Below are 13,840 nucleotides of genomic sequence, written 5' to 3' on the forward strand. Positions count from 1 at the left end.
AACACTGCCACACTCGGAGACACAGGATGATACCGGGAATGTGCTCTCTGCAGAGAGGTTTTGAAGTTACAGAAAAAAGGGAAGAAAGAAAAAGAAAGAAAGACAGAGTGAGCTTGAGACTTCAGAGCAGGAAGATCCCCCAGACCTTTCTGGGGACGGTGGAAACGGATGCATTCTGTGCCACCAGCCGTACAGGGCTCCAAGTGACATGTGGAATTTATTTTATTTCTCACTAACGGACGTGCGCACCACCACAGGTGACTGCTGGCGACAGTGCGAGACGGTTGGGGACACCGTGAGCACTCCTGGCTGTGGGACGGACCTGGGGATGTGGAGAAGCACCCCTCACATCTGCTCATGAGATGCCAGGAGCAACCCTCCCTCTTCAGCAGGGACACCCAAAACATCTCCCGACACAGCTCGATGTGCCCTGGGGACAAACTGGCCCTCCCCCAGATTGAGGGCCACTGCTCTAGAGAAGAGGAAAATTCTCCACTTTGGCCAGTTCTCAGCTCTTCACAGGCCCTCAGAGAGGAGGGAGAAAGGAAACAGCCCATGCTCTGGACTTGTCCACATGTCCCCGGCCTGACATCCGCTGACGTCTCAGTGAGCACGGCGGACAACCCCACGCCTGAAATTCTCACCGCAGCTCCGTGCACCGTGACAAACACTTCCTCTGCTGTCACGACAGGTGTACAGCAGGTGGGCTCTTCACGTAAGATACAGGAAAAATCAATGTGGAGGGGCGCCTCCGGGGTATAGTCAGTTAAGTGGCCGACTCTGAGGCTGTGGCTCAGGTCACTATGTCAGGGTCCTGGGATCAAGCCCCACATCGGGCTCCATAATCAGCACAGACTCTGCTCTGGCCTCTCTCTCCCTGCCTCTCTCTTTGCCCCTCCCTACCCTGTGCCTGCTCTCTCCAAATAAAGAAAATCTTAAAAGAAAAAGGAAAAACAGCGTGGAAACACTGGACATTATGAAATACACCAATTTCTCCTGAAGGTCTCCTGCTTAGTTTAAACCGGATTCTGATTACAAACAGGTGCTTAGGGAAAACAAAGGCCTGACGCGCAGCTGCCCGTGCGAAAGGCACACATCCACACCCACCTTGGGTGAAAGGGGCAGGGGACGGTCTCCCACCTCCGCCACATACCCCTCGCTCCTGCGGAACAGGACAGTCCCCCCACCAAGTTCAAGATTCAACTGACCACTGCAGCTGTGCATTCTCCCCATGGCGTCAGTCCCCAGGAGCAACTGAAAATCCCACATGAGGAGCCAAAGCAGGGCCCCCGGCATCAGCACCCAGGGGAGATGCGCCGGCAGCCTCCAGCGGGAGCCCAGGAAAGGGAAGAGCACAGGCCCACCGTCCCAGAACAGTACCTTGCGCAATTCTCGTCCTGGATCAGCAGGGGCGGTTTGTCGGTCAGCTTCTGGGGCGCGAACTGAGGAGAAGGGGAGCGAGAAGTCTCCATGGCGGACGTTGGCAGGGGCCGGAACCTGGAAGGGAGCGGGGCCTCACGCTTCGGACAGGCTGCGTGCTCGTCTACATGCCGCCCGCCGTGCTCGCTGGCCGCCCTCACACCGTCTTCCGGCTGCACACTGCTCAGCTTCTCCACCAAGGGACACGGGCTGTGGGACAGGGACAGACGGTCCACACACGCCTCCAGGGCCTCCGGGGATGGCGGGGCAAGGGGCCGGCTGGGGGCACCTAGGTGAGCGGCCCCAGGCAGGCCACCGGCCAGGCCCTTGAGTTGCCTGGGTTCACGTTTGGGTGGTGGCGGCCTCTGTGGGGCTGGCTTCTTGGGGAGCGCTGCGGTGTTCACGGGCCTTGGGTCCTGCCCCCAAGTGTGCAGGGCGGAAGGGGTGTCCGGCACGTGTGGTCCTGGGCCGAGTGTTTCTTCTGGGTATCTGTAATCTCGAGGTAGGGTCCCCGCTCGGCAGCGGGCCTCCTGGGACGGCTCCGGAGGGTCCTGCTGTGCTGCCGAACCAACCTCTGGACACTGGGCATCTGCTTGTCTAGAGGGAGAAAGTATAAAAGTGAGCAAATGATTATAAGTAACATCTTCTCTCCAAATGAGACTAAAACCCAGATCTGCATAATCTTAAACTGTCTGAAGGAGTTAAATCCGTGTACGTTTTCCCGTACATGTGCACACACAAGTTGCATTCTGGGGCAAAAAAATTATTCAAACGTTTTAAAAAACTACGTTGATGAAAATTCTCCTACAGCTATACTCAGAAATCCTTATTTTGTGTCACAACAGTATTTTTATGTGGCTTACTTTGGGAAACTGCCACATACAAAGGGCTAGAACTTTCAAACATGAGCCACAAATCCATTTATTAATAATAACCTTTAAAAAAAACCTTTTAAAATCAGTCATGTGTTACTAAAAACGAGAAAAACACAGACTTTTGGGCACTGCAAGCAGCTCACTGATGTTTCCATCCTGTGATCTGTTTCCAGTTCTATCTTCACTTTCTGGGCACGTATATGTGTGTTTAGTATGTGCACCCCCCCCACAGAAAGACGCCCCCCAACACTCCCACCGCAGGCTTCCCTGGCACGCATCTGTGCTGTAGCCAACTCTCATGGGCTAACAACGACCAAGCCCGAAACAAAGCAGGGGCGCATCTTTGCCAACACATGGTTTCTTTTGACTGGAGTCACAAAGTGAGCCTCTGATGGGATCTCCAGTTTAGGGAAGAGCAGTTTTGCACTGAGGAGACAACTGTGCTGTTAAAGGAAACACTAAGAAGAGCAGCAATGGGAGAACCAGGAGACAGAGCACCAGCGCCCAGGCGAGACGGAACCTCCTAGGTAACAGTCAGATAAGGCTTTCCCCTGACACGCTGGGCAGGCACCTCATTCCAGTGCCCGCCTTGGGACCCAGGAGTGAGCTGGCCCCCTGGGACAGGATGCCTGGCCTGAGTGTTACAGACGTCCCAACCATCCCCACCCACGGCTGCCGTCCTGCAAGTCTAGTGTCCTGCGCACATCCCTCTGACCATGTCCTCGGGAGAAGTAGAAACCCACACCATGCCCAATTCCCTCCTGCTTCCCATGGTCCACCAGCGGGGCCAGCCCCCCAACCCTGCGCTGCGGGGGACACAGCCAGACCCTGCCCCACCTAGAAGCTAGAGGCTCTCCGTATCTGGAAGAGGGCACAGGAACTGAAGTCCCAGCAGGGCCCAGAGAGAGACAGGGCAGCACTGATGTCTGTGGGCAAGAAGCGAACATAACGCCTCAGTTTAGAAGACACACGGTGACAAAACAGCCAAGCACAAGAGTTTAAAATATTAACCCAGTTCCCGAAGTTAGCTATTTCAGAAAAAAAACAAAAACAAAAACCAAAAAACAAACAAACAAAAAAACACGATCAGGTATACACTAAAAGAAGCTAGAAGTTTTCAAAATAACTTGAACACAGCAACGGATGTTTGCAGAACAGAGTTGAGCAGCTGTCTGGCTGCCGAATCACACTTTAAACCCCGTGGAACTGAGAATGCAATGTGAGACGTGCAACTCATGGCTTAGGTGTGTGCGAGGGGGTCTGACCTGGGGGCGCAATGCCTAGGTCTCCCTGCCATCCAGCCACTGTGCCTCTGAAGACCATAAAACGTTTAATTCACGACAATTCACAAGTGCCTCCCCAATATTTCGTTTCAAAGAGCTGAGCCACATTTGCATCTTTTCTCCTCTCCTACTAACATGCTTGAAATACAGCATCCGCAGACCTGCAGGAAAGCAGCTGGTGCTCACAGACACACACAATTTAGCTACAATGTATTGCTTAAATCTAAGTGCTTTCCAGATTCTAGGTGCATGTGGATTCACATTTAAAATATAAATTAACATTTAACAAGTGCATGTGGATTCACATTTAACATGTTATCAATATATGTTATCTGTAGTGTGGGTTCTCTATAGAGGTCTTCGCAGAAACACAAGAGAACTCGCAGATGTGGAAATAAGGACTCAGAGTGAAAGATCGGCTGCACAGAGCGTGCCCAAGGGCTGTGTCCCGGCTTCTGTCAGGCACGAGGTCCCACGGGCTCCCTTCTGTCTCCCTTGTGGGGCATCCTTTGCTGGGCTCTCACTTCAAGTATAAAGTCAATGGTGATAGTAAGAGCCACAGATAAAGAAAATAAGGATGTCTGAAGGATCCGTCAGCAAAAGCATCAAAGACTTTTGCTCCCGGATATTCCCAGAGCAGTGCATCAAGCCATCCAAAGGCACACTGAAAAGGCAGCTGCATTTTAGCGTCCCAGGAATTCACGTGCAGTGTCGGTAGCTCTCTGTCATACAGAACATGCTAATGACACGTTACGAAGGGGAACACTGCTCCCGTGGGTCCAGGACGGGGGAGGCCCAGCGGGCTCCACGCACCGCAGACTCCCCAAGCCCTGCCGCCCGCTCCGGGGCTGGACCCTGCCCGCGCCATCCTTTCTCTTGGGAGAGAAACGCCCGAGGAAAGGCCATGGTGAACGCTGCTCAGTGGCCCACACCCCCAGTGACAGGGCAGAAAGGACCAAAGGGCCAAAAAGAAAAAGATAGTGGATATACGCATCCAGACACACATACACAGCAAATGCTCTGGAAATCCCCCCCCACCCCCCACTGCTCTCACATTGGCAGTTTTGATCTGGGTATGGAGAGGGCCAGGCCCACGTCTAAATGCCGTTTCTGTATTGGAGAGGAAGCCGCTTTACTTCCAGACTCCACCTGCTCATGACGAGTCCTGTGGCAGCCCTGGATTTGTCCGTCTGGGTCCCAGTTTTCTGCTCCCCATCACACAGGCCCTTGGCTCCTGGTCGCCCCCAGCACGGGACAGGTCTCACTCTCCAGTGACTGCTGTTCAGTCTCTGCTCTCACTGGGCTTGTGCTCTCACTCCTTCTCTCTCCCTCAAATAAATAAATGAATAAAATGTTAAAACAAAACAAAACACAGCTTGTCTGCCCTGTATCTGTGCAGAACATAACCAGCCAGGCTGTCTGAAGAACAACAACGCCACCAGGGAAGCAGACAAACCAAGGCTGCGCACGCACGGGACGCTCACCGCACAAGTCCAAGTCTCCTGAAGGAATCCCCGGCGTCCTGCTCATCTTCCCGCCCCCCATGGAAATCCCAACAGACACGTATCACCTCGAGGAAGCACAGGCAGAAAGGTCTTCTGTCCACACAGCACCCCACAAAGGCCAAACGATGTGGGGAAAGATGACGGGCAAGGCGTGGGAACGCTGGGAGCGCCAGAGAGGTCATCAACCAATCAACTGACTGATTCACTAAGGACCACACAGAAATGCTCTAGAAACGTCTCACACTGCATGAACACCCAGCAATGGTGGCACCATCCGCTCTTTCCTGAAAGAGGCCAGATGAGCACAGAACTTCAGCCATGGTGAACCCCTGTAGGTCAGAGGCTGTCTGGTTGTCCTATCCCAGTTTCCAAGCATGCAAACAGGATCTGCCAGTCGAGCAGACAGATATGCCTGTGACGATGGGGACAGCAGTTTCCCTACGTCCTGTTCCAACTCTGTCTTGGAGAATCATGTTGCGGGATGACAGGAGCCCTGAAATCATTTTCGATTCAGTCCTTTCTTTATTGTAACGTCTCCACTAAAGTTTTTCTCTCTGCACCAATCCCAAATAGGCTCTCTCTTTGTGATTCTAACATCATATGGGGAAAGCAATCACTTTAGAATGAAGATGGATATGTCCTCTGTAGTTGAGTGGAGAATGGATTCATAGAGAGATTCCACTCACAGATGATCCAAAACTGAGTGTACAAGCACAGACTTCAGGTAGGGCTGGTGTCCAATCACAGAAAACACGTATATTTAGAGATTATAATCTGCGAAGGCCCAGCAAGTATCCAGCTCTGTTTTCAGAACACCTGTTTTGAATCTATTCCAGGCCTCTTTTTTTTTTTCCTGGCTAGAGACCCTCATTCCTGGTTCCAAGATGTGACACTTGGGAAAAATCATGCAAATTCCTTCTGTCAATCAAAGCTCCAGGCCAGTTAGAATCAAAAGCTCAGACAGATGGAAATGAAAATGACATTTGCATGTGATTTGTTAGCTGTGTTTTTTCCTAGCATTCTGTTTTTGGCTGTCCTAAAAATATGTTTTGCGCAAAGTTCAAAGTGTGGGCAAGCCTGATACCAAATGCGATATTTTCTTTTTAAGAAGTGGCCGAATTGATGAAATCAGGATTGCAGGGGCGAGTGGGGCTTGTCAAATGACGTCACTCAGCGGCCGGCCACAGACTGCACTCAGCCTGCGCTGCGAGTTTGACCCGGTGACTCAGCAGGACGCCACTAGTCTTCTGTGTCCTCGGGAAATGCCACCAGTCCCCCCATGGCCTAGTAGAGACCGGTCATCTCTTCTGATGGAGGTTCGGGTGCTCTGGTTAGGCCGCACCCAGGACTCCCCTCTCAGCATGTGTCAACCAATGTCTGACCAGAACGTAACGGAAGCAGGATACGAAATGCAAACTATGAGAGACACAGGGTAAAGAAAAGTCCCCTCTGACTTCTGATGCCCTGAATAGCTCTTTCCACAGGGCATGGGACGCTATTACCGATTTGAAGCCCATCTAAAGAAGATGGGGACAAGGTCATCAATGGTCCAGGCTTCTTGATCCTCCCAGGCGCGATGCTACTCTATCCATATTTATTTCTCAGGTTTGTAAAAAGGAGCGTGATGCTGCAGGTACACGCAGCCTCCTGAGACTCTGCCCTTACCCCAACCCCTCACCTCCTTCTCACCCAGAACAAACCCTGCCCTCATGGACGAGAGCAGGGCAGTGTTTTCGTCTGATATTTTGGTTTTAAAGCTTTTTTAAGGAAGACCATTTCCACCAGATACTGGAGGGCACATCCAGTCTGCCCCCAGTATCCACCCTCTAGGGTCAACCACTTTGCACTCCTGGTTCATTTTATTTCCTGAACCCAACCCTCCAATTCTCCAGAGCATTCTAAAGGAGTGTAGGGGGTGACTTCAGACATACAAATCTAAGCTCTTCTCAACCCTCCCCCCCCCACCAGAAGCCAGGCCTGGCAGAGGTAGGGGCTGATGAGGACACACATGCCTGCAAATCTGTATCTGAGCGAAAGCCTTCCAGCAATGTGGATTTTCTGCCAGCGTGGAGAATCTCGGCTCTATGGGACTCTCCCTTCCCCAATTCTGTATCTCCCATTTTTCTCCCCTCCCTTTTTAAAAAAAGATTTTACTTATTTATTTGACAGAGAGAGTGAGAGAGAGAGGGAACATAAGCAGGGGGACTGGGAGAGGGAGAAGCAGGCCTCCTGAAAAACAGGGAGCCAGATGTGGGCCCCGATCCTAAGACCCTGGGATCATGACCTGAGCTGAAGGCAGATGCCTAATGACTGAGTCACCCAGGCACCTCCATATCTCCCATTTTTCTAACCACTTGATATGAATATTAACAATTATTTCTGAGCCCAGTCCTCGGCTTGGCATGTCGCTCTAAAACTAGATTATCGTCATCTGAAAAAACAGCAACGTTAAGTGCCCCTGGCTACCAGCCGCGGAGGAACCAATCCTTGATCCTTAATCCTCCACCCAGAAAGAGTTCTCAAACCCTGAGCCCAGGGGATTTGGCTCTTGGGCTGTAATTCACCAAACCCTGGTCTAGAGGGCAAGGCAGATATTAATTCCTTAAAAACTCAAGCTCATTTTGAAAAGTACTATGAAGAACATATGAGGAGAATGGAATACCAAAGCGGAGAAGAGCTCTTTACACCAAGAACAGGGTCTGTTGAGTTCTTTTAAAGCTATGATTTTATAACTTTTATGGGCATTTTTTAGCTACTGATGGGAGCAACAGTCTTGTGACCAACGGCATGTGAACCAGAGTGGAGTGTGTCACAAACTGTCACTTGAAATCATTAGAAGCAGTTAGAAGGAAAAATCGGATCAGATCAATATTTTATGATGGCAGACATTCCATTCATCTCAATAGTAGTTTTGGGAACATCTCCGGTGCTTAAGTTTTTATGAGGTATGATCTGTTGTTAGTAAGGAACTTAAATGCTACTACAAGCATTGCAGCACAGGTAACAAGCAATAAATGAATTGGAGTTCACCTTAATTCTTGCTCCAGATCTACATGCTTTTCCTCTGACCCACTAAAAATTTTAAAACCACATGTTTGAATTCCTAGAATCTCGCTATGGATTTGGGAGTTCTTCACATTATAAAATATTTTCACCTCTTTTCTTCCCTCCACACACCATAATTTTATTAAGGTATTGTTTATATACCATAAAATTCAAGCCATCAGAGGTCTGGGTAAATGTACAGAGCTGTGTGTTCACCATCACAGTCGAGTCTAAATAGAATTGCACTGTCCCAGAAAGTTCCTGCTTGCTCTCAGGCAGTCATCATGGCCTGGCTTGAAACCACTGTGAGTTGCTCAGTGTTCTTATCTGGCAGGAGAGCCTACTTCAGGCAAATGTAGATTTGTCTTAGAACTACAAACCAACCCCCCACTAAAATGACAGGGAAACGCCCCATTTCAATAAATTTGAGGGGGAACCTAACCACAACTTTCACAAATTACATTTTCTGAAAGCAAAGGCATCCTACAGTAACTTTTCCAGATTGTGAAATAAAGTATTCCATGTGACAGATCCCCCATGATGGACATTTCCAACCTTCTTTCCTCCATTTACCACACTTTATCAACATACACACATTTTTTGTCATAATTAGCATGGAAACTAGAGAGCTTGGTCCTCTCCCCCCGACACTTCCAGTGTCTCCTCTCACCATCACCAAATCAAGGCCAGACTGTAGTCTTGATCTTCTAGGCTCCCCCTATCATCCTTCCCAAGCCACTTACGAGTCCTCAGGGACTCCTGCAACATACATTTTGGACAGGAGCCGTTCCCTGCCATCGATGCCTCATGGTTTCCAGATCTCCGCTTTGAACCACACTCTTCAGGAGATGCCCTAGAGACACCATTCCTGTTTTCTTTAAGATCCAAATGAAGTGCAACCTTTTCCATGGAGCGTTTCCCAGACCTGTTGACAAACATAACCCCTTCTCCGCTGAACCCCCATAAGGACTTAATGTGTTTGTCCCCACACTGTTCTTATTTCATCTATGTTATTTTCATTTACTATCGATCTTCCTGGGTACATTGCCAGCACCCACCTCTGTCCCTGGCACAAAGCAGCCTTCAGCAAAGACTCAGGGAGGTAACAGGGAGAAAGGGAGCGGGGAGAGGAAGACAAGACTGGCAGGCTGATTTTCTTGCGCCTTCTGACTACTCTAGATCACAGCATTTACATTTATTTCTGGGTCCCTCTGAAATCCATGTGTTACATGCTAACACCCACCCCCAACAGGAAGGTGTGAGGTGGCAGGCGGGGCCTTTGGGAGGTCATGATGTCAGGGCGATAGAGTCCTCAGCCATGGGACAGCGTGCTTCTACAGGAGACACGAGAACGCCTGCTGCCTTGCTCTCCGCTCTCCCCCACCTAAGGACAGAGCGGACGGAGCGAGAACACAACCCTCTACAAGCCAGGAGGCGGGTCTCAGCAGGCAGCAAATCAGCTGCGCTCCCTCCCGTCTTGGACTTCCAGCCTCTGGAGCCGTGAGCAATCACGGTCAGCTCACGGTAGTCTGTTACGGATTATTCTCCCCAAGAAGAGAGAAGAGCTTTCGAGGGAGACTCTCTCTGAGCCTGATTCAATTTTATTATAGGCTCTCTGGTGCCTGACCACAGAAATACAGACCAATTACCAGAAACACATTTGTCCTCTGAAGACTGTGCTGCTTCCTGTCTCGTGGCAATGAAAACATAGGCGCAATCGCCCCCACGCATGCGCACGCACAGGCACGCACACCCACGCATGCGCACGCCAGCGTGCGGGAGCGGTGAAACCTGGGACAGCATCTCCCGCTGCTCCCTGGTCTGAAAGGAGAGGAGGACTGCGTGCGTTGGCTCTTCTCTGTAGCGGGCTCCTGCCTTCTTCCAATTTCACGTCACACCGCCATGAATGTCGCAGAAATAAGCGGCTCACGGTTTCAGTTATGCTTACTTGCCCGTGAAAGGCCACTGGAAGTCACTCGATTTTTCAACAAAGTGGGGACCGTAATAAAAAATATGAACTCGCGACTGAGTGGCCTTTCGCTCTTCCCACTTTGTTTATGTCTATAGTTATATGGCTTCTAATGACTTTATTTTGACATACACCACGCCAAAACATTTGACCACTCAGGGTGTAAGTATCAAAGGAAAACACACAACTGGAGCATACGAAAATGAACATAAACGCATCACAACGAGAGGAAACAGAAGGGAGAAACACACAAGCCTGGACAAATGCTCAAATGAGCAAATGCTAGAATACCCGGAGGTCTGGTGGTTGTGCCTCCGCGGACCTGGAGCACTGAGAAGCCAAGCACGTTTTCCATTCTTCAGCAGAGATGACCCTATTACTAACCTCCATTTGCAGAAAGCAAGCATGACAGACACAACTCAGCATTTCCAGCACAGTGAGGCCCCACGAGCCCAAGTCTCTTGTTTCCTAACCTGAGCTAGGTTGGAGACTTCATCTCTGACTCCTGCTTTCTGTCTGCAACACCACGTTAGACGTTCTCCTAAAACACTGGGGTTCTTCTCTGCCTGAGCAGTTTTATCTTTTTTGCAAACCTGCCGGAGAATATTGCAGGTGGCGGTCTACAGCTCATAGGAAATTCATGCCCACAGAGCCCCAAATGGTTGTGCTTTCTACAGCAGGAATGCAAATGCCAGCACACAATCGCCAGGAGCCAGCAGAATGGGAATGGACTGCACACAGCCACCAGCTAGGGGCAATGACATGATCAACACTAGTACATGAAAAAGGAAAAAACCTACTATAACCAACTGTAAATGTTTGAAAAGCACACAGCAGATCTATCTACAACCTAAATAACAATAATCAAGAAGGAAAGTCCCCATGCCCTACAGGAAAAAGAACGAAAATGAACACAAGATGTGAGCAGTAATGAACAAGAGAAAAAAAAATACAAATGGCTAGGCAACACACAAAGTTTAACTTTGCTAGTTCCTGAGAAAATGCAAGTTAAAAATGAAATAACTAGGAGGTGCCCAGGTGGCTCTTGATCTCAGCTCATGTCTTGATCTCAGGGGCATGGAGCCCACTGGAAGGCAAGAAGGACAGATGGACAAATGAACATTTTTGCCTATTGAGTCACAGGATTTTTTAAACATCCACTATGGACACGGTTGTGGGAAGGGCGGGACTGTCCTAGGCTGTTGGGTGACTGGGCATAAATAGTACACATGTCATGGAAGGCTTCTTGGGCATATTTCCCAAAAGCCTGCCTTGCGATTCCAGATCTAGAATTTTATTCCGAGGAAATTAGCTTGCCGGACCATGAATATTTTACAAGATGTTTGCTATAGTATTACTTGTAACTGTTTAAGACTAGAGACAACCCTAAGAGTTCACCGGACCTCTACTGGCCACTCGTATCTCAGAATGCCATGCATCATATATAGAACTTCCTTCTATTTTTTACTAAGATTGTTTTAATTAGCATAGCAGATTTTAAAATATATCCTTAAAAAAAAAGACAAACAACAAAAAAACCTCCCACCAAACTGTAGGGGTGCCTGGGTGGCTCAGTCGGTTGAGTGTCTGCCTTCGGGTCAGGTATGATCCCAGGGTCCCGGGATCTAGTCCTGCATCAGGCTCTTTGCTCTGCGGGGAGCCTGCTTCTCCCTCTCCTTCTGCCTGCCACTCCCTCTGCTTGTGCACTCTCTCTCTCTCAAATAAATAAATAAAATATTTTAATATATATTTACAACCTAGGGAGCCATAATCTTCAAATTAGTAAAAATTCTTTTTTTTTTAAAAGATTTTATTTATTTATTTGAAAGAGGGAGAAAGAGCACAAGTAGGCAGAGAGGCAGGCAGAGGGAGAGGGGGAAGCAGGTTCCCTGCTGAGCAGGGAGCCCAATGAGGAACTCGATCCCAGGACCCTGGGATTATGACCTGAGCTGAAGGCAGTCGCTTAACAAACAGCCACCCAGGCGTCCCAAACTAGTAAAAATTCTCTCAAAAACATACGTCAAGCTCATGAAATTAAGGAGCCATTCTGAATGTGGGGTAATTATTTGGTAAAAGATGGAAATAGGGGGCGCCTGGGTGGCTCAGTGGGTTAAAGCCTCTGCCTTCGGCTCAGGTCATGATCCCAGGGTCCTGGGATCGAGACACCCGCATTGGGCTCTCTGCTCTGTGGGGAGCCTGCTTCCTCCTCTCTCTCTCTGCCTAGTTGTGATCTCTGTCTCTCAAATAAATAAATAAAAATCTTTTAAAAAAAAAAGATGAAAATAGAATTATAATAGTATATTCTTCCCATAATTGAAAAGAAAATCATTTGCTTTGTCTTCCTCCTACAACAACTAAATGTGATCCGAAATTCTACAATCTCACACGCGAGGAGAGCGTCTACTTACTGCTACTTGCCTGAACCAAATTTGGAAATGGGTGATTTACCCAATAGGCTTTTGATATACTTATTGTACGTAAATGTTGACCTTCTAGACTGTATACCTCTATGAAGTGTCTCATATGTGAGTGCATGTGTGTTGCACATATATACACACACATGCATGTGTATATCCGTGTTAAACACCTTCCTAGAATTTCTAATTACTCCACCTTTTGTTGCCTTTGAGCACGTTTCAGGGCCCACTGCCTAGACTCCGTAACAGTCATTCAGTAACACACGGTATGCATGTGACCCCGCAGAGCACCTCGCTTGTCAGCCGCTGACTTTGTGGGGTGCTGGCGCCCAGCCCCGAGGCAGGTCTAGCTGTCCGGGGCGCTGCCACGGTGTCTGCAAGCCGGCCGGCGCGAAGTGCAGGCTGCTGATGGGCGCGCCCGTTCCCTCTAAGTGGATCACAGAGCTACTCCACACGTGTGTGTCTCCTCTCCACGTCTACGTCTTCTTTCATGTGAGTGTTGGCGGCACGGGAGTCAGACAATGTGACCTATGGGCCTGGAGGGTGACCTTAGGGGGAATTCAAGTCCCCGGCTTCTCTCCTTGAGAATGAAACGCTGTTACGGCTTAACGTGACCTTAGAAATCAGTGACTCCAAATGCCTGCTGTTATGGACAAAGGAATGGAGGATCAGAAAGCCCGGGTGACCTGCAAATTTACACCCACATGGGGTTGGGACACGCATCCCCCGTCTCTGTCTGATGAGGGGTTCTTGGTACTACACACCCCCTTGGGAGACCACCTTGGGATTCCTTCTCACTGCACCTTCAGCACTCTGGACGGGGGCCGCGAACGTTCGCAAGAGGCGGGGTTTGGCAACGTGTACCATGATCTCTGCTCAGCCCGTATTCACCGGTAGGACCTTTCCAACATCAGAGGTGGGGGGTATCGATTAGCGGGAACCTACCAGGTGAAAAACCAGCCAAAGTGCATATATGGGCTCTCCACGAACTGGCTCTGTGAACCCAGTCACTTAAGGCCCACTTTGTTTACGTAGAATGAACACCACATGCGATGTGGTAAGACCCACGATATATGTGGGGGAGGGGCGCTCTGTGAACTTTAAAAATTAAAAGAAGGGATTCTGCAATTTTTTTTTTTTTTAAGGCGAAAAACTCAGTAACTCTTAAGATCTTTTCAGACATCCAGCTATGTGTGTAAGCCTCCCAGAAAGGACCTGACCATCTAGGAAAAGCCAGCTAGAAAGCACTAGTGGCCACTAACCAGCAAAATACAGATGGGCCCAGTGGACACAAAACAGCGGCCTTGTTTCTGCTACTTCACCACCT

General features: G+C 49.4%; 1 protein-coding gene across 2 annotated transcripts in view; it reads right to left on the bottom strand.

Annotated features, from left to right (window-relative positions):
- LOC309856856 (protein Shroom2-like) overlaps positions 1–13,840 on the bottom strand; it is a 130,828-nt gene that overhangs the window by 18,043 nt on the left and 98,945 nt on the right. For both annotated transcript variants that reach the window (XM_082718530.1, XM_082718529.1), the window contains exon 6: positions 1,381–2,016. In XM_082718530.1, the coding sequence (XP_082574656.1) occupies positions 1,381–2,016 (636 nt within the window). The remainder of the gene's footprint in view (positions 1–1,380; positions 2,017–13,840) is intronic.

The sequence above is a fragment of the Mustela nivalis genome, assembly GCF_964662115.1.
Source record: "Mustela nivalis genome assembly, chromosome: Y".
Lineage (NCBI taxonomy): Eukaryota > Metazoa > Chordata > Mammalia > Carnivora > Mustelidae > Mustela > Mustela nivalis.